Below are 21,870 nucleotides of genomic sequence, written 5' to 3'. Positions count from 1 at the left end.
TTGCGTTTTTAGTTATATATTGATGTTCTGTATCACAGACTGTTGTCACATTTTACATCTAGAATCTAGATTATTTCATAGTTCTTAATTAATATAACACGAATGTACACTTTATGAAACATATAAACGTAATTAATATTGATATATTCAAATATCTCGAAATAGCTTTTTTTATTCTGACCTCAAAGAAAAAATGCTTAAATTTAAGCCATGTGGTAAAATCACAAAGCCTGAAGAAATCCGAAAAAATCAGGAATATATTGTAATTGATTATTATGAGATACAATATTATATTTTACCTTGCATATTTACCCAGGAATGAAATTGTGATTTGGAACCCACGTCAATATTTTCAGTAAAACTGTGACATATAAATAACGTGGCTACTTCGGCACATGGTTTATCTAAATGGTGGTTATAAATATCAGAAGTTTCACAAATTTTAATACTTGGTCCTTTCAGGCTCAGATTGGCTCCATAGAAAACATGCATGATATTGTAAAACCATTGCAAAACACTACTAAAAGATTACGTGAGTATATATACAGATACAGCAAGGGTGAAAGCAAGAACGACTTAACCTACGTTTTAATAAGGATAAATATAAACCACTTCTTTTAAACGAGAAACTATGTCCTTTCGCATACAAATGTGCGCTATGAAAACCCACAATGAGCTCCATCAAAATGCACGTCGTCGGCGCGTATAATACACCATCTGCATAGGCCATAACGAGTTAACAATGGCTTTATTTCTTAAATATTATGTATAAAATATAATCAAGCAGCCAAAAAGGCAACTCAGCCTAATCGAATTTAAGTTTGCACAAACAGTCATTCTTGCCCTCGGCGCTATAATTTCTAATAAATATATTTTCAGGACATTTTAATCTACAGAATAAACAACACAATGTTAATTTACATACACAATACACACTGGTAACATTAAATTCTCATTACCTTCTACTTTATCCGCCGTCTATTATAGTCTATTTTATATACTAGGGTACAGTTGTAATGCCTACACTTGTATAACTATCTGTCAAAAACTTCGTTGTATTCTGTGCCACATTATATTGCAGACAATATTCATGCCATGAAATGTTCAGACATTTCAGGAATCCAGGTAGATTTTGGCAGTAGACTGAGATATACCTTTGACGCCATTTTCTTGACTATCCGAGAGAAGGTAATGATAAATCTTTAAAAATTTATGGCTATACTTACTACGACGCAATAATAAATAATTTAATACCCCTAACTTGTACGGTTAAAATATAAAAAAAATACTTTTACCATTACTCTTACGTTAATTATACATTTTGATTTTCAATGTGATCTTGCTGTTTAAGAGTATTTTTTGGACATGTCATTTTCAGTTAAAATCCTAGTAAATACTGCAAGCATACCTACGGTAAAATATGTTTCGCTACAGCACGTGACGCTATACATATCTTGCAAAACAATATTATTTTTACCCGTATATAAAATATTTAAACTTTCATCACTATATAACATGCACAGCGACATAAATAATAATATTATTATCGGTAAAACAGGGTAGTCAAGAGTCAAGGTACGGCAAGGAAAGACATTTAGTTGGAAATTATTACTAGATTAAACAACTTTGTAATCAATATCTCGATTTCATTAGGAATATTGGTACATTGGTTTTTGTGTAAAGTTATGTTGACCAAACCGAAAATAATTTTCGCTAAGAATAACATTCATTCCCGTCCCAAAAATCTTATTTACCCCGTTCTAGATAGTTTACTAAATTATCTTCCATCGACATCAGTTATAACAACACTGTGCATCATTCGCTGCCAAATCAGAAACTTCACGAGTTATTTCTGAAATGCTCTGACAATGCTGGCTATACTTTCGTATGTTCCAGTGACGAAAACGAACAAACCCAGGAGTATGATTACAATATCCTTGATAGCCATGAAGGTGGTGATGCCCGTCGGCTTCTGAGATGAGGCGACCAGCTCGATGAGGGGCGGGAAGATGAGTGCCAGCGCGGTGCTGCTGACTGCCCCCACCAGGGAAATGAACAGGCCCAGTTGAGGAATAGACTCCGCCAGTATAACTAAAAGTTACAAATTACATCACTTACATAACTGTTTGCCACCGACCAATTAATCGTGTTAAAAAATTAACCGGTGTCCCTTAGCTTGTTTTGATAACTTTTTATGTGATACCGTATATACCAGTGAGGCCAAATCATTAAATAATAGTAAAATATAATCTTTAAGACGAAAATCGACCCTACGTAAGAACCCGGTTGTAAACCGGTTAACACTAAGACCCTGTTTCACAACTTCTTAGTACCTAAATTCTACTCGTGACCGACCAAACACAGTCACACTCTAATCTATGGTCCCAGATAAAAGGTAAAAGAATAAATACTGTATTCATTAGCTGTTTAATGCAACAGTTAAATAAAAAATACTTGGACTGTGACACAGGGTTAGGTTAAAAATAACCCCAAAAAAATACTCTTATAAAGGTAACGTTTCCAGTCCCTGCACTTTACTTTTAAAAATAATTAATATCTCGAAAACGGGGCAATATTAAAGATCGACAGTTCAAAATGACAAACAAATAACAATACAAGATAGTTATGGAAATAACCGCCTTCTATCCCTCAGGCTTTTAATAATTGTATCTAGGTACATGGGCACCGCCAAGATTATTTTTAGGGAGGTGAATATATATCTACACACTAAAGTAGGTAGGTGCAACAAAACATCATTAAATAAGTTTTTTTTTTTCAAATGAAAATCGCATGCGTATTTGTATATTGTGCTAACCATAATAAAACCTCTATAGTCGATAGTTCCCAGTTTCATTTAGTTATTTCTATTGTGACTTGTTCGGGGGTGCACATGCACCTGCATTCTGGCGCCCATGTCTAGGTACATAAATGAAAAATAAACTAAAAATTTATAATACTTTAAGATCACTATATAAAATAATAAATAATAATATCAGCCCTGTATTATATACTTGCCCACTGCTGAGCACGGGCCTCCTCTACTACTGAGAGGGATTAGGCCTTAGTCCACCATGCTGGCCTAGTGCGGATTGGTAGACTTCACACACCTTCGAAATTCCTATAGAGAACTTCTCAGATGTGCAGGTTTCCTCACGATGTTTTCCTTCACCGTAAAAGCGAACGATAAATTCACAAAGAATACACACATGATTTTTAGAAAAGTCAGAGGTGTGTGCCCTTAGGATTTGAACCTGCGGACATTCGTCTCGGCAGTCCGTTCCACACCCAACTAGACTATCGTCGCTTTAATAAAATAAACCTATTATTAACTATAATAATTACATTTACCTTGCGCCTCACGTGTTCTTTATAGGAAAAATAGTATTTCTATTCGTCATCTACCTAATGTTTACAAAATGAACTTTATTGGGTTTTTAAATTTTATCCTCAAAGATCTTTCCCGCAGTGTCGTAATCTCAGAAAATGCCTACGTGTCTACTACCTACTGTCAAATATCAATCTTGCACGGCGGAAGGTAATGAAGAAAAAACAATCAATATCTATGCACTTTTAATTTTCTTACTGCTTGTGGGCTTTTTCGTAGCCCTGCATTAAGGAGCTCCTAACAGCAAAACAGTGCGGTAAGCGTACTTTTAGAAGCTATCTATTCCAAATTTACTATATATAGGTTTATAGAATAAGAAAAATAAACACATATTTATAATATATTATCTTTACTTTGTTAGTTTAAATTTCTTTATAATATTATCGATAATGTTTCATTAATTTCATAATGGAAATACCATAAAATTATTGATCCCTTGCAACTACTCCTACAGTACATCATTCAAATCTTCAATCAACACTATTTTCATTTGACAATTATATAAGGAACATTTTGGTAATATTTTTTTCAAAAGGATCTAACATTTAGGTTGGCAGCCCTGCTATAAAACACAAAAAAACGATAATACACTTCTACCGTCTCTCCCCTCAGGCGAGAGGAAGATAATTATCATTACGTAATTTATTCACAAGGATCCACGTTACATTAACTCATTAAACAGGACCCCTTTAATCAGATAACTGAAGCATCCAATACTCCAGATGATTTTTAATTAGGAGTCCCCTATTTTGCGGGAACACGCGCTTTCATAGCGCCGGGCCAGGGAGCAATCCTGGATTTGTAAATAGGCCGTATAGGGGCGGCAGAATTTACAGGACGCTCACTCGATTTAATTAATCATTCGTGTATTTAACTTTAGTGCCTTATTTGTTCATTCCGTAGAATCATAAGTATTAAATTCCTGCATTTCTGGTAAACACTTCATCTGTTACTCTGTCGAACTAAAAATTCCACTTTAAGTGTAAATCCCAAATATAGGCTCACATAATGATACCGCCTTCTAGGTGTCCGTAAGTCGATACGCCGCACTATATATAGACCCACTCCAGTCTCCGTCAATCGATACTCCATATGCACCCACCATAACCATCAGTCGCAGTGGAGTATGGAGTCACTTTGCTGCCTGTACATACATTACAGATAATTTTGCTTCTAAATTGTACTTACAAGTAAGTAGTACTAAGAGTGCCCTGTAGCCAAGTTCCTTGGCGACAGGCGAGGCGCGCGCAAACCTCTTCCTCAGAGGGGGCCAGGTGATGTCCACTGGCACGTAGAACTGCAGTGGGTACGTGAACAGGATGGCCAGGGCGATCAGTGCTTGCACCACGTTGCTCATTCTGCACATAAAACAGTGCTGTATTCTACTTTATAAAGTTAAGTCAAATTTAGTAGTATTTTTTTATTGCCAAGCTCATGATGGGACGAGCTTGCCGTTCGCATGATGATAAGCGGTACGACCATAAACAGTAGAAACACCGTACACAATTTTGAATGGCATATTATTGTTTGGTATGCCCCTGAATTATTATTATTCATAGTATTATTTTTTATGGACAGTTATTGCATTAAGAAGATTAAACTGAATTGGGACACGATGTCGTGTCGACAGAAACTGATTTAAACAATCTTATACATGTTATAAACTTACTCAAAGATCATTTTCGTGGCCAAAAGTGTCTTTAAGGATGTAAATTATGCTATAATATTATACCGTTTTGCAGATCCTTAGTAATATTCTCAATTAGGTTTCCTATTATGTCAAATACTATAGAAACTCTAGCTATGCACAAAAAAGTCTATGTAGCCTCTAAGGCAGGTAAAATTAACATGCGTACGAATGATTTCCTCATCACAAAACAATGTAAATGTCATTTCCATTAATAAAGCATTTTTATCACGCGTGTTGCAGGCAAAAATCTGCATTGCGATAACTTACCTTCATTTCACGGAAACATTGTTAGAATATACATAACTACCGATGCTAAACATATCATCACTGAGAATTAAGCAGCAACTCAATTAGAGCACATCAGGTTTACATTTGTCCCATAATGAGATGGCAAAACCTACCAAGCATAAATGTCAAAATCAGATAACTCGAGGTTTTTTTCGTAGCGAAAACAAACACAAAATTTTGACCGAACTGGAAATCGAACATCAACCCAGCTGCTAACCCATAAACACGGCCACGAAACCCAAAAGGCCGGAGCCGACCACTACTAGTCATAATAAATAAAATGTATCAATACTAACACTTCTCCAGGTTGTAAGTTCAGGGTAAGACTTCCAGCCACTTCCTCCCCCCACTTCAAATACCCTAGGAATCCTACAGTGATGAAAATGCAGCCCACAACCACCATGCCCACGTTGAGCACTCCGAACGGTTTCTGGAACTCTTCAGGGTTCTTCATCTCATTCTTCAGGGGAAGCACCTGAGGATAATTAAATATAATGAATTTATGAAATGATATAGACTTTTAGATCGTCAGTGCAAATAAGTAGCTTGGCAAGAGAACAACAAACAAAGAAATTGAACAAATTAATTCGATATCAACATGCACAAATAGTAAGTTTTGGTCTATACCGCGCAGTTTTTATTTTGGTACACAGCAATCTCGCGGAAGCTGTATGTATGCTGGTAATATGCTGTACAGAATGAAAAAATATATAATATTCGTATATCTCTAAGTATTCTATTTTTACAATGTTATATAAATATATTACTTCGCAAGGCTCAGTAAGTTTTATATCGTCATCTTTTAAAAATATAACAAAAAAGGATAAAGTAGTTGAATTAATATTCTTTAAAAGTAAGAATTGTAGTTTGAAAAAAAGAGCGCGACTCTGTTTAAAAATATATAGCGATTATTCGTGCAGTGTTTTTATATTTAACATTCAAAATTGTAATTAAAAATGTAAATACACCATGGGAATTCGCTGGTTCCTTTGTATAAGTCAAGACAAATTAATAACTTTCAAAACTAAAATGATATCCGCATTGCAACACGGCCATCCAATGTTTGATTCGCGAAGCAACAACGCAAAAGAATCTTACCTAACTGCAAAAATACAGCAAAATTCGCTTCAGCGATAATACTTTATGACCACGTATAGATCATGTAACTATAAAATTCATACAGATTGTAATAAAGTATAGTGAATATAAAAGCTGAATGAAATCAAATCAAATTTAAGATTAAAAAACATAATAAACTCACCAATCCTATCCCCTCGAAGGCATAAACAGCAGTTCCAAAGTACAGAGGCAATTGCTGCCAGGAAGCCAGGTAGGTTCTCGTATTGACAGGGGGAAGGTCCAGGGTAGCCTTGTAGATCACCACGGCCACACCCACCGCCATCATAATATTAGCAATGGTCGAAAAGGGTGTCAGGTACTTGAGGTTCCGCACCATGCAGGAGAGTAGTACGGGGATCACCACGATGATCATGTGGATTGACAGGTCGATGTTGATGTTGTACTGATCGCAGATCTGATACCAGAATTATTGTTGCAATTAAATTGTTAGCTTTGGATCGTTGTTCGAATAATTTAGGTTTTGTTGGTCATCAAATGCTGATGGACATTCCATGAAAAGTTATTGTCTATGACTGCTTGCGAACTTTCACAATTATTATGGATGGTAAGATCGCCGAAGTAGTGTTATAAGGCCGGATAATTGAAGAATCTATTTATATGATTTGATGGCTAAAAAATTGGTGGGAATAAAATATGTAATCGATCTACTATCTTTTTCCTTTTTGGAATAGAGTAAAAGCAAAAATGTAATGTAGGCATGAGTGGACCCATCAATTTGTTTTGACAACAGTTATAGTATTTATCGAAAATTTCAATTCAATTTAGTTAAAGTAACTGTCAACTAATCAAGTGACCATACCAAATTGACACCATCTGCACGATACTTGCCGTATAATATCGTATTTACCATTTTAAGATTATTCGCTATGAAGACGATATAAACGCAGCAGAATCCAAGCTGCGTAATGCAAAGGAAGGTGTTGACGAGTATCTTCATGGTGTTGGCGAGTGGGCGCATGCGCACGGGCCCGTTCTGGAATGCCAGGTGCACGGTTTCGGCGAACCCTGGCGGCTTGTCACGTTTTGTCTGGCGGTGCATATCTTCTGAACAGTTTAACTGGAAGACAAATTCAAAAGCTAAGGGATCGTCGTCTGTTATATGTATTGGCATCTTAAGATGAGTAGTTTTGGTTGTTTCTTGATGTGACCACAGTGAGATTATCACCGGTAAAGAAACTGACAAAATATAAATCTTAATGTTGGTATTCTCTTAAGTATTGGTTATAGAATCCTGGACCCACGGTCAAAGATGGCCTGCAGTCCTCTATCTCCGCCTTGTTTGGACTTAAGAAATACAATAACTTAGTTTTTCTTGTATCTCAGAAAATCTCACCAACAAAGCTATCGCTTTAATTTGTATTTATTTTGAGAGGCATTGTTAGGCCCCCATCCATATTTTAAAGTAAACTACAACTAACTTTAGATAATTACCAACAAATGTTGTGCATGAACACACATGACGCCCAAAATGGCTGTCATGATCGGTGCGAACACGATGCCACCGTTCTTGAAGGCGTCTCCCATTGCCAGCAATCCGCTGCCGATGTTACCTCTGAAGATGTGGAGCATGGTGTCCAGGTACCTGGTGACGTTAACCCATATAGAATAAAGTCATCCTATATGCTGATGTTCTACTATAAATATAAAGGTTTATGGGGACGATTGCACATTTGTTAGAACTTAGAAGTAAACGAGTAATCAGCTCGATAAACACAAGATAGATTAGTCGATGACAATAAACGTGCTTGTTCACAAGAGACCTGGCTGCTTAGTGAAGAGCCAGAAGTAGACGAAGTGAGGATATATGCAAACAACCCCCATAACCTTCGTGAACGTTATTAATAATGGCCAAGCGAGAACGCTGCCCTTGGTATTTGCGTATCAGTGCCTATGCACGTGGACACACACTTATTCCCTTTATAACTACTATTGAACTCTAGGACATAAAATACCAACTAACTGATATAGCGTCGTCCTTGAACTTATTGGCGTAACAACTTCCATGAGTCCAAGTCACGTGTTGTGAACACACCCTTATTTTGCCTTATTAGTTGCTCAATTGTTTTGTTTTTTTGATATTATTTACGTACGATGACGGCTGCAGTTGCTTTACAATTTGTTGTTCATACCAATTACATAGTTTTCATTCAGTTGGTTGCGCAATCGTTTAACGGAATATTGTTCTGGTCATGCTGATTCAATAGAGCTTGCTACGTAAATAATGATCTGTGTTGTTTGTGAATTGTCAACATTAAGTGTAAATATCAAATAGTCACTACATTTGTCCATTTGAAGCTATTAGGTCCGTAAACCTGGAGTTTTGCGCGTTCGATTCCTAGATGAGTATTTGCTTGGGTGTTCCTTAACATGATTAGTGGAGAATGACATCCATCACATCCGAATGTAAAATCTACGCTAAACCACTTTTCCTGTATGCCTAAGTAAATAATATAGTCATGATAAAGTAATAATCAGTTACTGATAGATAATCCAGAGACAAATAAATTGTTTAATTGTACTCACGATGTGGGGTGTGTTACTTGAGTCCCAGTGGTTTTGCCGCTCTCAAGTTCAAGCTGACTCTTACTGTCGGGTCGTATGATCTGTTCCCTGGACTGGAACATTCCAAAGCCGTCTGTTCCATTGCTAGAGAGAAAAAACACATTAGTATGTTAGTAAGAACACAACTGTTTCCAGGTCGATTTTAAAAGGTGTATTCTATCAAATAGATGCAAGGAAGAGGGTGCAAGGGAGAAGGAAAGCTAGTCGAGAAATTAACATAATTTATTTAACTTGCTCAAAAAATCTACGACAATTGTCGTTTGACAATTGGTTTCTATTCAAATATTCGTGCGACTTGACTTTGATATTAATTTTATCTTTCTTATTTCTTACTAATATTATAAGTGTGAATGTATGTGAAAATGTTTCAATGTTTGTTAGAAGTAAACGCAGAAACAGCTGTACGGATTTTAATGAAATTTGGTTCTCCGATAGATCATGCCTTGGATTGACACTTAAGCTATTTCTTATCTTGGTAATTTGCTCCCATGGGATATAATTGAATTTTTAAATAGATAGCGTTTCGTACAGGTGACGTTATGAATCGCTACAGTGTTTTAAGGACTTTCCACGCGGGCGAAGCCTCGAGCAACATCTAGTGATATTATATAGTATAATGTAGATGTAAATCTACCTTCTTGTCTCATTCTAAAAATACATAAGGCTACAATGACAAACATATAGAAAATTATCCGCGACCCAATGCATTTAATGACAAAGTACAACTTCTTTTAATAACTTAATTTGCTACTATTAGTGGTACATCTTAACATTGTCATGATTGACGATTGGCCATGTCCTTTGTATTATTTAAGATTAACACGTTTATTATAATTAATCTGTTGAACGTGATAGTAAATACAGGTTTGAGTCCCAATGTGGGTTTTATTTTAAAGATATTGACAATTGAACAATTACTTAAGTCTGGTTTTGTGATAGACATACGAGTAAGTAGGTCACAGGGAAATAAGTGGTGTCAATATCCACAATATGAAAAACTGCTATATATTATATATTGCTATAACTGTTCTATAGCTCACAAATATTCCCGTTCATACCCGCATAACACCGCAGTATTCCGCAGTTAACGGATATATAAAAATTTTAAAAAGAAAATACAATAATTGCTTAAACAGTTTTTACTACTCGTACCAATCCGACCGTCCAAGCAGTGCAAGTGAATAAAAATGTACTCTAGAATTAATTGTTAGATCCGTGAGATCGTGACGTCATCTCAAGATACGCTCTGTAGATAAAACGAAACCGGTACAAAGTATTGCATAGACAATTCTAATGCAACGTTTATGTAATCTCTAAATAAGGCTTGCTTGTCGGACGAAATAATGGTACAGATTCAGAATAAAGATTTTTAGTGTATACGCGCTGACACAAAAATACTGAGATAATGTACAAAGGACACACCTTGCGTGACTTCTGGCGAAGTATAAGAGCTAATGCTCCTCAATTTATAAAATAGTTAGTGGGAGTAAATCGGACAAGTATTTAAGATTTATTAATTCATAACAGAAACCTCATAGTATGGTCCGTTATTTACGATAGAGTGGGCAAATGGTAAATTTGGGCACCTGATGGTACCACCACCCACAATACTTACCAAAAATGATATCGATGCTTTTAACAACACTGTACCTGACGATCCCCAAGTCATAAACAAAAGGATTATACCTCTAATTGCTATTAAAAAGATGCAGATGTTTGGTCCTCGAGTCCCATTCACAATACGAAATTAATTGGTGATTATAAGGAGTGTGGGGAATCAAATAATCGATTTATAATAGAAGTTAATAGAAATTCAAATAAAAAAAAAACTTGTTATATCCTTATTATAAATATAATTTATAAAATACACGGTACTTATCAAGTGTTTCATATAAACTACGTTACATATAGTATTAGATATATTGTTTACTATATATACGATAGTATATACAAAAATATTGTTCAAACCAAAACTGAGAAACTAAAGTCACGTGTAAATCATACAAGCTAAATAAATGAATAAGGTAAGCGGGCTTTACTCCGTCTTTAGGAACGAATTTGTCTTTTTGAAATTACGAGCGTTCTATTCGAAGGATAGCTTCGATAGCCGATTAGGTAAGAGAAAAACATCCCTTATTTACTTATACGACTTTCAAAGCTGTCCTTTATTTATTAAGTAACGACAACGTAACACATTAACACATATTTCATTACAACAACATTTATAGTGATCTAAAGCTAAATGTCGTTACAAAATAATACGTAAACACAACCCGGACAAAATTATACAAAACAAAATAAAACAATTATTATAGTGCGTGAAATTGGAACGAACGAATTCCCCATACCGCCATAGACAGACAAGAGTCCCCTTAACTTAATTCGATTCACAATGGACTGTAGATGGAATAATTCACTAAATTAGCTTGTTCAATATCATTCCCTAACACCAACAACACGTTGTTTTAGGCTCGATACTTAATACCAAAAAAAATACAACTACCTACGGATTTTCCGAAAGATTAACAATAATTATATTCTCAAAATAAATTAATAATTATACGGTATCAAAGGAAAAACGCGTTTAATTTGTCATTGTTATATATATTAATACTTGATACTTAAGTCTTTTGTATATTTTTGTTGTTTTATGTAAAAAAAAAGATCTTATCTAAATTATAATAACAAATTACTAATTATACATTGTGCCATTAATATTATAGTAATTTTTTCACACGACGTGGTATTGTATAATCCATTTACAAAAAATGGTACGTGTACGTGCTAACTCCAATAGTACTCCACGGAACATTACTTTTTTTTATAAAAAAAATCCACAATGTTCCTAAATAAAATTAAGCAGACATTGAAATAAAACTATTTACGGATTTTAATTTTTTAATAAAATACCACTTTAATACACCCCGAAATGAGATCCGTTAATAGTTTTATTTCAATGTCTATCATTCGCGTAAACATAAAAAAATTCATAAAACATATGTATTATTTTAAATCCTTTTATCCTACTACAAGATATTGGACGGTCGCGAGTAATCACAAAACATCCTCCATTTAACTTTCATTTTACACCTACTTGATTTGTCTATTTATAGTTATGTGAACCAATGGCTTAATGGTATACAATTTTTTCCATAGAAACGCGGCTTACTTTTCGAAAAAGCATTTGACCATACAAAGCCGAATGTCGAAACTATGGCGAGGTGTAGCTTGTAGCGTTCATTTCGCAATTATAAGTATGCCATGGTTGTTTTGTACGCACAATTTTGGCTATGATTTAGTCTAGCGGGACGTGGAGTGTACTACCGACGATCGGAGAATTGATAAATATGAAAATAAAACAATCCTAAACGCTATCTTCGGATTGATCCAGAAAGGACACCACTCAAAATAATTATTTTTTTAGATTAACAATCAATTTCCGCACTCTATCCGGAAATTTAGATAATCATTTAGTCCAACCGTTAGTAAGATAGCTCGCAACATTTCTTCAGCCTACAATTAAACTAACAAGAACATGAAATATGTTCATACAAAAATGCTAACATATTTACACTTTTGACAAAATAAGAGAATTTCTACACAAACGATTTCAACGCGTTACTTTACTTCTATTTTAAGTATAGAGTATTTATTGACTGTTTTACATACTATGGCTGCCTCTAATGGCAACCGTGTAACGGTTAAGACTACACAACAACAACGTTCACAAAGTGACACCTTCACTTCACACTGCGGTCTTCAGAACAACTTGTATATCGGACGAAGAAATTGATTGATTTGTCTTTGTATCTTCTTCGGCCTTCCAAGATAATCCACTAGAGCCGAGCCGAAGCCTGCTGTCGCCGCTGAGACCACGTTCTGGAACGGCCTTACTGGCTGATAATACCCCTGCACCGGCGGATAACCGCCTTGGTTGTAGTAATCTTGACCTTGATACCCGTAATGACCTTGGTTCCCATGATGACCTTGGTGCCCATGATGACCTTGGTGGCCATGGTGACCGTGATGGCCGTGGTGACCCTGATGGCCAACTTGCACCGGGTATTGTATAGGCGCTACAGGCGCGCCACCACAACCAAGGAAGTAGTTGTTCACAGGGGCTGAAATGTATGTGTGGTCGGAACCTCCGAAAGTCCTCCCGTACCCCCCAAAGCATGGGTTATTGTACTGCTGATGCTTCTTTCTTTTGCGATGTTTCCTTCCAAGATCGTCGCCTTCTTCGATATCCAGGTCCCTGGTTTCCTCCTCTGCCATCAAAGAGATGGTGCATTGCAAAAGAAGAAGTACTATTGCAGTCTTCTAAAAAAATAAATAAAAATACTATAACATCACCCGCCACATTTACTAATATTACAAAACTATAAGTATGTTAGTATGTCAGTTAACTTAGCAACAAAACACGGGTGCTGTGTAGTTTATATACCGCAGGCATTCGCACAGGTGCAATATGTAGACAAAAATAAGTATTCCCATAAGTTAGTTGCATGTCACGGTAGACAGTTTTTGAGGTTATTTTTAATGAAACTGCTTATTCAATAAAAAGGTTGTCGCACAATAAGCGCGTATCAGATTGCTTTAAACGCAATTTTAAGTCATACGTTACTTTGACCTAATCTACTCATAAATTAAGAGATTTGTTCCTAGCAAGTATTTCGAAACTATTTTTAGTAAAATCTTTACTTCTACCTAACAATTAGCGTCAGAAAAACAGTTACAGGGAGATTGCCGCCACAATTCCGACCTTTACTATCGCTTTCTGATATTGATATCAATAACTATTTATGACAAAACAAAACTGTAGTTCGCAAAGCACTAAAAAACATTCTTTATAAAAGGCATTACATTATATTAATTCAATGTAATTACAAATCGTAAATTAAACTAATAAAAATGATTATCCATAACAAAATTCTCGAACCGGTAAATTCGCACTTCAATTACTACAAATACAAATCTTTGTTGAAATACCAAACAGCTCATAATAGCATGAAAGTTAAAATGTTTATAACAACAATAATTAAAGAAATAAAACACTTTGTCGCTTTGTTAGTATGGAAAAACTAGATAAACAATAAAATTACTTTTGTTTGTGGCCGCATGCACAGTCATTAACCGAGATAAAAGCAGTCTATATTCTACAGCACTCAAGTATATTAATGAGAAAAAAATATTTAACTATAAACACCGATTTGGTTCATATTTGTTAAACAAATACTATGAGCACATTTATCAGTTTCATGTAATGGAATCTTACAATAAAACGGAGCTCCAATCTATTATAATTATGAATAAATCTAATAACGTATACATTGTATACAATAATATGTAATTAATAAACTTACTTACCATAATGTCACTGAACCTCCACGTGTGCTAGCCGGGTTGTGACTGCCGAACCTCCTTATTTCGTGGGCGGTTATTTAAAAGTGAAAGTGTGTTACCAATAAGCAACAATACTATCGTAATTCGGAAATCCCGATGTATTGCAATGCCCCTCTCGGAGAGGGACGGTATCGTCATATTTTAAACGAGACAGCCGCATTCCAATTTAGAACAATTATATCGAATTAAATCATTTTGTACTGTATTGCTATCACATTTACGTCATGTAAATTCTAACACAGAAAGAATTATAATTAGAAATAAATATATGTATATCAATTATTAGAAATAAATATATAAAATATTAACAAGCCTTTCGATAGAAAGGGTAAGCGTCAAGAAACAGAAAAGTCGCGCAATACCGACTTGTGACGTCATCGGGAATTACAAAGCGTACGTGAGAAAAAGATGAAGCGATATCCCCTCTGCGCGCCCACTTCTGAGCATCACAATAATTGAAATATAAATTACTTACTCATTTTTAAATAAAATTATAAAGAAGTTGTTACAGAAGGCCTACTTTTTCATACAATTTATGGTTACATATAAAATAATGTATAAAACGATCGCCGGTTATATCGCCCAGTCATCTCTCAAGGATACTTTATCAGCACGAGAAGAGAAACGGAAATTACTTTGACGTGCTCGAATAAAAAACAAATCCAGATACAATTTAATACACTGGTTACTAATTTTGGAGTCGAAGTACCAGCTTTCAAATAAAAAAAGAATCATCAAAATCGATTCGCCCAGTCAAAAGTTCTGAGGTAACAAAAATAAAAAGAAAACAATCGAATTGAGAACCTCTTCCTTTTTTTAAGTCGGTTAAAAACTACTTTCCAACTACTGCAAAAATGAAAACCACAAAAACCTATGAAAATTTTAATCCCTGGATGCTGTACAATTATATAATTTAATACGTATTTAATACGTATAACACTTATTACATAGGGGAGGCAGCCGGCAGATACTATGTAGTACCTACCTACTTGTAAAATCGTGATCAAACGAGATATGATCTTCTCGGTCAAGGTTTGATTCTCGGAGCGAGCTGTGAGCGATTTCGAAACAACGGTGTACCAATGGTTTTCCCAAAACGTTATTGAAATGCGAGCCTTGGGTTGGGTTATACGACCCTTTTATGAATAGGTATATTGTAATATATTTAGATATAATTATTACTAGATTTTTTCTTATAATTACATGTTATCTCTGCACTATGGTACTAGTTTCTTTCATTAAACTGAATATCAAGAGGATGGAACCGTTCGTCTAATAGCAAGCGTCTCGACTACCCTTAAACAGAAACAAGAACTTAATCTTATAACATTATCTATAACTGAACATGGCTAGTTACTCCACACAATAATTCTACGAAAATAGCAAATCAAGTCGTCAATCGGTAGGATTATATTGACTTGTACTGTGTAGAGCTGACCCCAAAAATTCTGCACGTGCCACTCACTGGTTTTTTCGTGGGTCGTCATCTAAATAGACTATTTTTTATTATACCATACTAAAATAACCGCCATAATCATACATTCTGTAATATAAACTCGAAATTTCGTGAACACGTTTGGAGGTTTTACCCGGAAACAGTAGAATTTAATTTCATAATTGAGAAATAAATTATGATCTGAATTAAAATAATGTAGAGTAGAATTTAATTTCATAATTAGGAAATAAAAAATGTAGGGAACATTTCATTAACATTTCAGGAAAGTAAATTACATATTCGAGCGCTTCTGTCGCAAGGTCCTATAAGGTAACATACAACCTTAAACAACACAAAACCAACACAAGAACTACAGTGCAGATATAGAAAGATGCTTTCCAGGCCTAATGTAATAAAAAAGTATAAAATATGGGCACCGGCCGAATATTATTGAAAACCAGTTTGGCCAGAATGTGTTTTTTTTTAGATGGGAGCCAGTTATGTAAATGTTATTGAAGCGAAACTATGAGATTATGTTCACTTAAATTTGTATTTTCACTTAAGTTCACGCAAAACTTATTTGTTATTACAAATAATACTATAAGACATTTCTAAATACTACTAATAATACTTTTGGAACTTATGTGTTTGTTTTTATAACGTCTATTAATTTTTGTCGCTGTTCATAATATTATAATCATGTAATATAAGTAAATACAATTGTTGGGAACGACAATTCGATTTGTTTATATAAATACATTATCAACAATTAAAATATTATTTTTGACGTCTTACAATATGAATATTCAACGACAGTGCCAAGTATGTATACAGCAAAACATTCCAGTTGCAGAAATTTCGTCCTACACGTTCCTTATATTCCCGCGTTTACGACAGCGCATGCTCAGTATTTGATTTATTAACCAACCAATCAGTGCCCGTTTTTACATGTGTTTAAAGCTTCACTATAATAGAATCCAATAAAATACTAACTGACCTTTTTCAATACACAAGAAGGCGTTTACTGTTGTCTCACTCTAGCTGACCCCGTTTTATACAAATTGGTGTGGGTAATTTACATCTCCCAATCAGAGAGCTACTGTATTGTTCTGTGTTCCTAATAAATTCGGCAATTTTGAGCCGATTTGCTATCCAGCTATAGGAAAACTAAGGAGCCGTGATCGTTGCCAGTCAGAACCTCCTCACTTGCTATGCTTTCCTAGTAATACAGACAGTTTTGATCTCTACATTGTACTCCATTTAGTATGCAAAAAATCGCATATATGTATTTATGTGGATGACGTGTCCGATGTCCATGCAGACAGAGCTCCTCGCGTGTTCTGAATCCCTAGTAACATTAGTAATTTGTATTTCAATATTATACCATTCCGCATGGCCTAATGGGGTAGGGCTTTTCTTATACTTTTATTTTTCGCTAACCTTTTGCGTTTCAACCCGTACATGAAAGGGCTAATCATTAAATATTATGCTGATTAATCCTAATGAGTAATTCGGTAACAAAAAATACGCAAAAGTCGATCTTATTTGAGAACCCGGTTAAAAACTGTTGGTACACAGTCGTATGGTTCTTAACCTAACCCGAAAAATAACCCCAGGTTAACCCCTTACATGGGTAACCAGTAACCCTCTCATTCAGTTAGAAGTTATGCGCCAACTAAGTCTATCGTCATTACGAGAGCTCCTTGTTGGTTATGTGTTCCGTGTAACATGGGTAACTTTGACCTGGGCAATGTCAGCCAGATCCTAAATTATTCATTCCAAGTTTTGATGATTCTTCTCGTACTCAGTTACTTTGCCCGAAGATAAAAGTAATACTTAGACGTACTCAACTTTTTTAAACGGGTTCAGAGACTTCTTAGATGTAATGCTTCAAGCCACAATGTTTATTCATTAGTCTACTGAAATGTTTTAATACGTACTTAAAATTTAATATGGAATTAAATAAAAATATATTCAAAATAAGTGAATGATTGTTTCCCTATACGGTCAGGATACGGTACAATTATTGATCTCGGGTAAAATTTCTTCAATTATAGTTTTTATTTTTTTAAGACTGGCGGTCTGGAGTATGCTTGGAATTGACTACTGAGTTATCACTGCAGGCCTGGTACTATACTGGTTGGCCATCTGCCATCTATTTTTTTTAACAAGGATCACAAAATAGATACAAATATGTATAAAATTTTTGTTTTTTGTACTTAAAATAACTAGATATTGCCGCCAGTCGCCTCCACTAACCCTATGCATAAGCCCGGGGGATCACAAACAAGCCACCTGACACTGTGAACGAAGCTTTATTATTTTATTAGATAAAAAACTGTTTCGATAATTAATTCTTCTACCTTCGAATACCATTGTAAATACTGTTTTGTCTGCGTTTTTGTCCGAGCGAGATTTAGATCGGTATTCATTAATTTTTAATTTAATTAACTTGCTTTTTGAACTTATCAGAAAGAATAAACAACCTTTTTTATTTTGATACTTAATAAAATCTTTATAGCCTAACATGACTAAATTGTCAATTTTACAAACTTTATCTTTTTGTAATATTAATGTAGACAATCTTTAAGAAGGATTAAAATTTAACAATTACAGCGATTTATCGTGAGAACATCTTATTGCACGCCCATTACTACATAAAAGTTGGTTTGATGCTCGAGACATTACTCATTAGTAATAATGACTACGTAGTTGTACAACAGTGGCAGTCTACAGCATAAAGAATAAGGTGAGCAATACATATAATAATAAATACCATCCCTGCATTATATGATATCCCACTGTTGGGCCCTGATCTCGTCTACTGCTGAGAGCAGTTAGGTTTCGATCAGGCTGTCTTAATGCAAATTGGTAAATTTCATATACACTCAAAATTCTTCTAGATTATTATATATAATTCTCAGGTATGCAGGTTTTCTCACGATGTTTTCTTTCAATAAGGAACTAATTATTCGCAAAGAATACACATTAAACTTTAAAAAGGTCTGCGTGGCCTTTGGTTTTAAAACCTGCGGACTTCACTCCTAGCTTAGTAACCAGTTATGCAGTCACTAAATTGATTTCTGTAGAAAGAGACAATGCGACAATGCGGCCGCTAAATATCTTCCCTGTATGTATGTAAAAAAAGGCACTATGCACTCCACAGTCTACATTTTTGTTGTAAATACCCAAATTAGTAATTCCTTATGTAACTGTATAAAAATGTAGTTCAATTGAATCCGGAACTCTGTTCACACAATACGTTTGTTTTTTATAATTCAGTGTTTTTGTCAAAGTGAAGAATAAAATATTATATTCATTGCACGAATCGTATTTGAGCAGATGTTGTAATTTCAATTGTCTGTCGACTGATTTATAGAACATGAAATAAAAAACATTTTATATAAAAAAGAACGTAAACGAATATGAGTAATATGAGCAAATAGATTTATTGATAATAATTATAAATGAATCAAAATAGGTATTTGATGGAAAACTTCAATCTGATGACCGTTTTTTTTATTATTATTGCCTTAAATTGAAAAGCTTTTAGGAAAAGGATTTTTTACTTTTCAACTTCAACATTTGCATTTAAAATAATCATAATGTGTCGTTTTAATTGAAATGGAATAATATATAACCATCAGTTTTGACTGAACGGCTACTCACCTCCCATCATGGCTGATGGTGACTGTGCTGCCCGTGATGTGGCTCACTTCAACCTTCGGCTCCTTGTCCTTCATGATTATATCTGTAACAAGAATGTTATAAGATTGACAAGTGAAAAGCGAATGTATTTCTTTAATTATGGACAGTGGCAGCGGATCGTAATCCGGGCAACTGGGCCTTTGGCTTACACGAGGGACATCCCACGCTGCCCAACTGAGGACTATTTTTATCGGTCACAAACTTTTTAAACCACTCATCTCAAGGATGACTTTTTGCTCCAGCACAGAGCCTAACACGTGCTAAGGCCGCCTTTTTTTATAATTTTATAACACAAGCGTTCAGTATCCAACCTCTATAATTTGTTTACCGTTTATTTCGAGTCTTAAATCAAATCAAATCAATCGCAAATTGTGTATGACTCATGCATGTTTAAAGTAGCATGACTAACGCCGTAAAAAATAATAGACGAAGGTCACTTTTGTGTCAATACACAGAAAAACCCAAGCACAGAATAAACAGTCATCTAAAAGAACTAATACTATTTACAATGATTATACACAAAAGTCCTCCTACCTACTTAAAGTAAAATAAACATTGTTGCTTGTCTCGTTTGGCGTAAAAATTTATGTCCACACAAAAAAATTCAATAGTTGTATTTCCTATTATCTGTGTCTTCTAATATTTCCAAAAATAATTTAAGGAACATTGATAAATAGATAGACTGCTTCGGTGGCGTAGTTGTACTGCATGCGCGGTACGGCAGCGCTCTGAGATCCTGGGTCTTCGAATCCCGGGTCGGGTAAAGTGATATTTGGGTTTTTCTGCTCAGTATCAGCCCGGAGTCTGGAATTTGTGCCCGATATGACGATAGGCTCGCCCCCTATCACATCATGGGACGGAACACACTTGGCGAAAAATGGGTGCCATGGTTGCGCCTCTGCATACCCCTTCGGGGATAAAATGCGTGATGTTGTGTGTGTTGATAAATAGAACTACGGAATTTATTATCAATAGCTGAAAATCCGCGTAAATAATTAATTAAATTTGTTTTAATCTCTGTACCCGAGTAATATATACATCTTAACGTGGACAACATGGGCCATTGTGAACATGTATAATGAAGTGATTACCTCGACATGGCACGCGCGTCTTAAACTGCTGTCATTCATCGCGGCTAGATTGAGGGGCTCGTGGGTCACTAAGTGCCATATTATTAGATGGAACTCAAGTGCAATATACGCTGAGATGTTGTCAATTTAAAGACAGTATCTTATGGCCATCGCTATTTCGTAAAAAGAAATCCTCATTTCAAATGATATCTTAACTCACAGGATATGACGGTATAATGAAACAACGATCACTCTTAAACAACTTAAGCTTTGTTTATTAAATCGTTCAATACATCAAATGTCTACTTGAGATCCTACTCAAAGGTGAGTTTGACTTATGACGAACCCCAGTAACAAGCCATTTACTGAAGACATCCTATGCACTAATAAGATCTCGGATATTTCTTTTAAAGATAATTATTAATAGATTTCACGAATGTTATTTTTGACAGTCTTGGTGGAGACGAGGCCTGAAGAAACCCGGCGTCAACAAAGTGATTATTTCTATTAATTATCAGCCCATTCTGGAATTTGTGCCCAATATAGGGTCGCCCCCATCACATCATAGGATATGGCGAAATGCGGATGCCCTGGTTGCCCTCCGCGGATAAAATTTGTGTACATAATTATATACTTACTCACGAGTACTAAACGTGTGCCAAATTTTAGCCCGATAGCATCAATGGACGTCGGTGAAATAAATGACAAGTCCACGACATACATAATTGAGTAAAGGTCTAACAAAATCGCCTTAAATATTTTGTATTATGCAGTCTGCATATCTAAAGTAAAATAAACTTACCGCACTCGTCAGAAATATAGCGCGGAATGAAAACAAATCAGCATTGGAATTTTTACGACGTGATAAAGTACTGGCAACCATTGACAATCCAATAATATACAAGTGAACATAAATGAAACAGTTTGCAAACGTGGAAACAGCTAAGCTAGTACACAATAAACTCATAAGAAACATTTTTCACGGTCTTGTATTTTTTTGATGTGAGCAATCGGTGTCCAAAACTCAAGTTAAATCTTTTTCTGGATACCAGATGTTCAACAACATTTATTGCATTTTCATGATCTGTAATCTGTATTGTATTGCTTTAGTTGTGTTTGTTCAATTAATATTTTTGGTGAAATAAAGATTTATTATTATTATTATTATAGTCTACAAATGTACGTAAAG

The 21,870-nt window shown here is 35.0% G+C and overlaps 2 protein-coding genes across 2 annotated transcripts; both read right to left on the bottom strand.

Moving 5' to 3' along the window:
- LOC119188372 (proton-coupled amino acid transporter-like protein CG1139) lies at positions 1 to 21,552 on the bottom strand. Its single transcript, XM_037444039.1, has 9 exons — positions 21,484 to 21,552; positions 19,573 to 19,654; positions 9,027 to 9,149; positions 7,935 to 8,085; positions 7,351 to 7,560; positions 6,625 to 6,897; positions 5,660 to 5,838; positions 4,574 to 4,743; positions 1 to 2,091 (listed from the first exon to the last, which is right to left on the bottom strand). The coding sequence occupies exons 2-9, from the start codon at positions 19,644 to 19,646 to the stop codon at positions 1,847 to 1,849; spliced, it is 1,425 nt and encodes a 474-aa protein (XP_037299936.1). The 5' UTR covers positions 19,647 to 19,654; positions 21,484 to 21,552; the 3' UTR covers positions 1 to 1,846.
- Positions 10,918 to 14,915, bottom strand: LOC115455159. The gene is made up of 2 exons (XM_030183846.2): positions 14,433 to 14,915; positions 10,918 to 13,385 (listed from the first exon to the last, which is right to left on the bottom strand). Exons 1-2 carry the CDS (start codon positions 14,433 to 14,435, stop codon positions 12,825 to 12,827), a joined length of 564 nt encoding a protein of 187 aa, XP_030039706.1. The 5' UTR covers positions 14,436 to 14,915; the 3' UTR covers positions 10,918 to 12,824.
- Positions 21,553 to 21,870: the final 318 nt, after the last annotated feature.

This window comes from Manduca sexta, chromosome 27 (assembly GCF_014839805.1).
Source record: "Manduca sexta isolate Smith_Timp_Sample1 chromosome 27, JHU_Msex_v1.0, whole genome shotgun sequence".
Taxonomy (NCBI): Eukaryota; Metazoa; Arthropoda; class Insecta; order Lepidoptera; family Sphingidae; genus Manduca; species Manduca sexta.
This window is presented reverse-complemented; position numbering and strand designations above follow the sequence as displayed.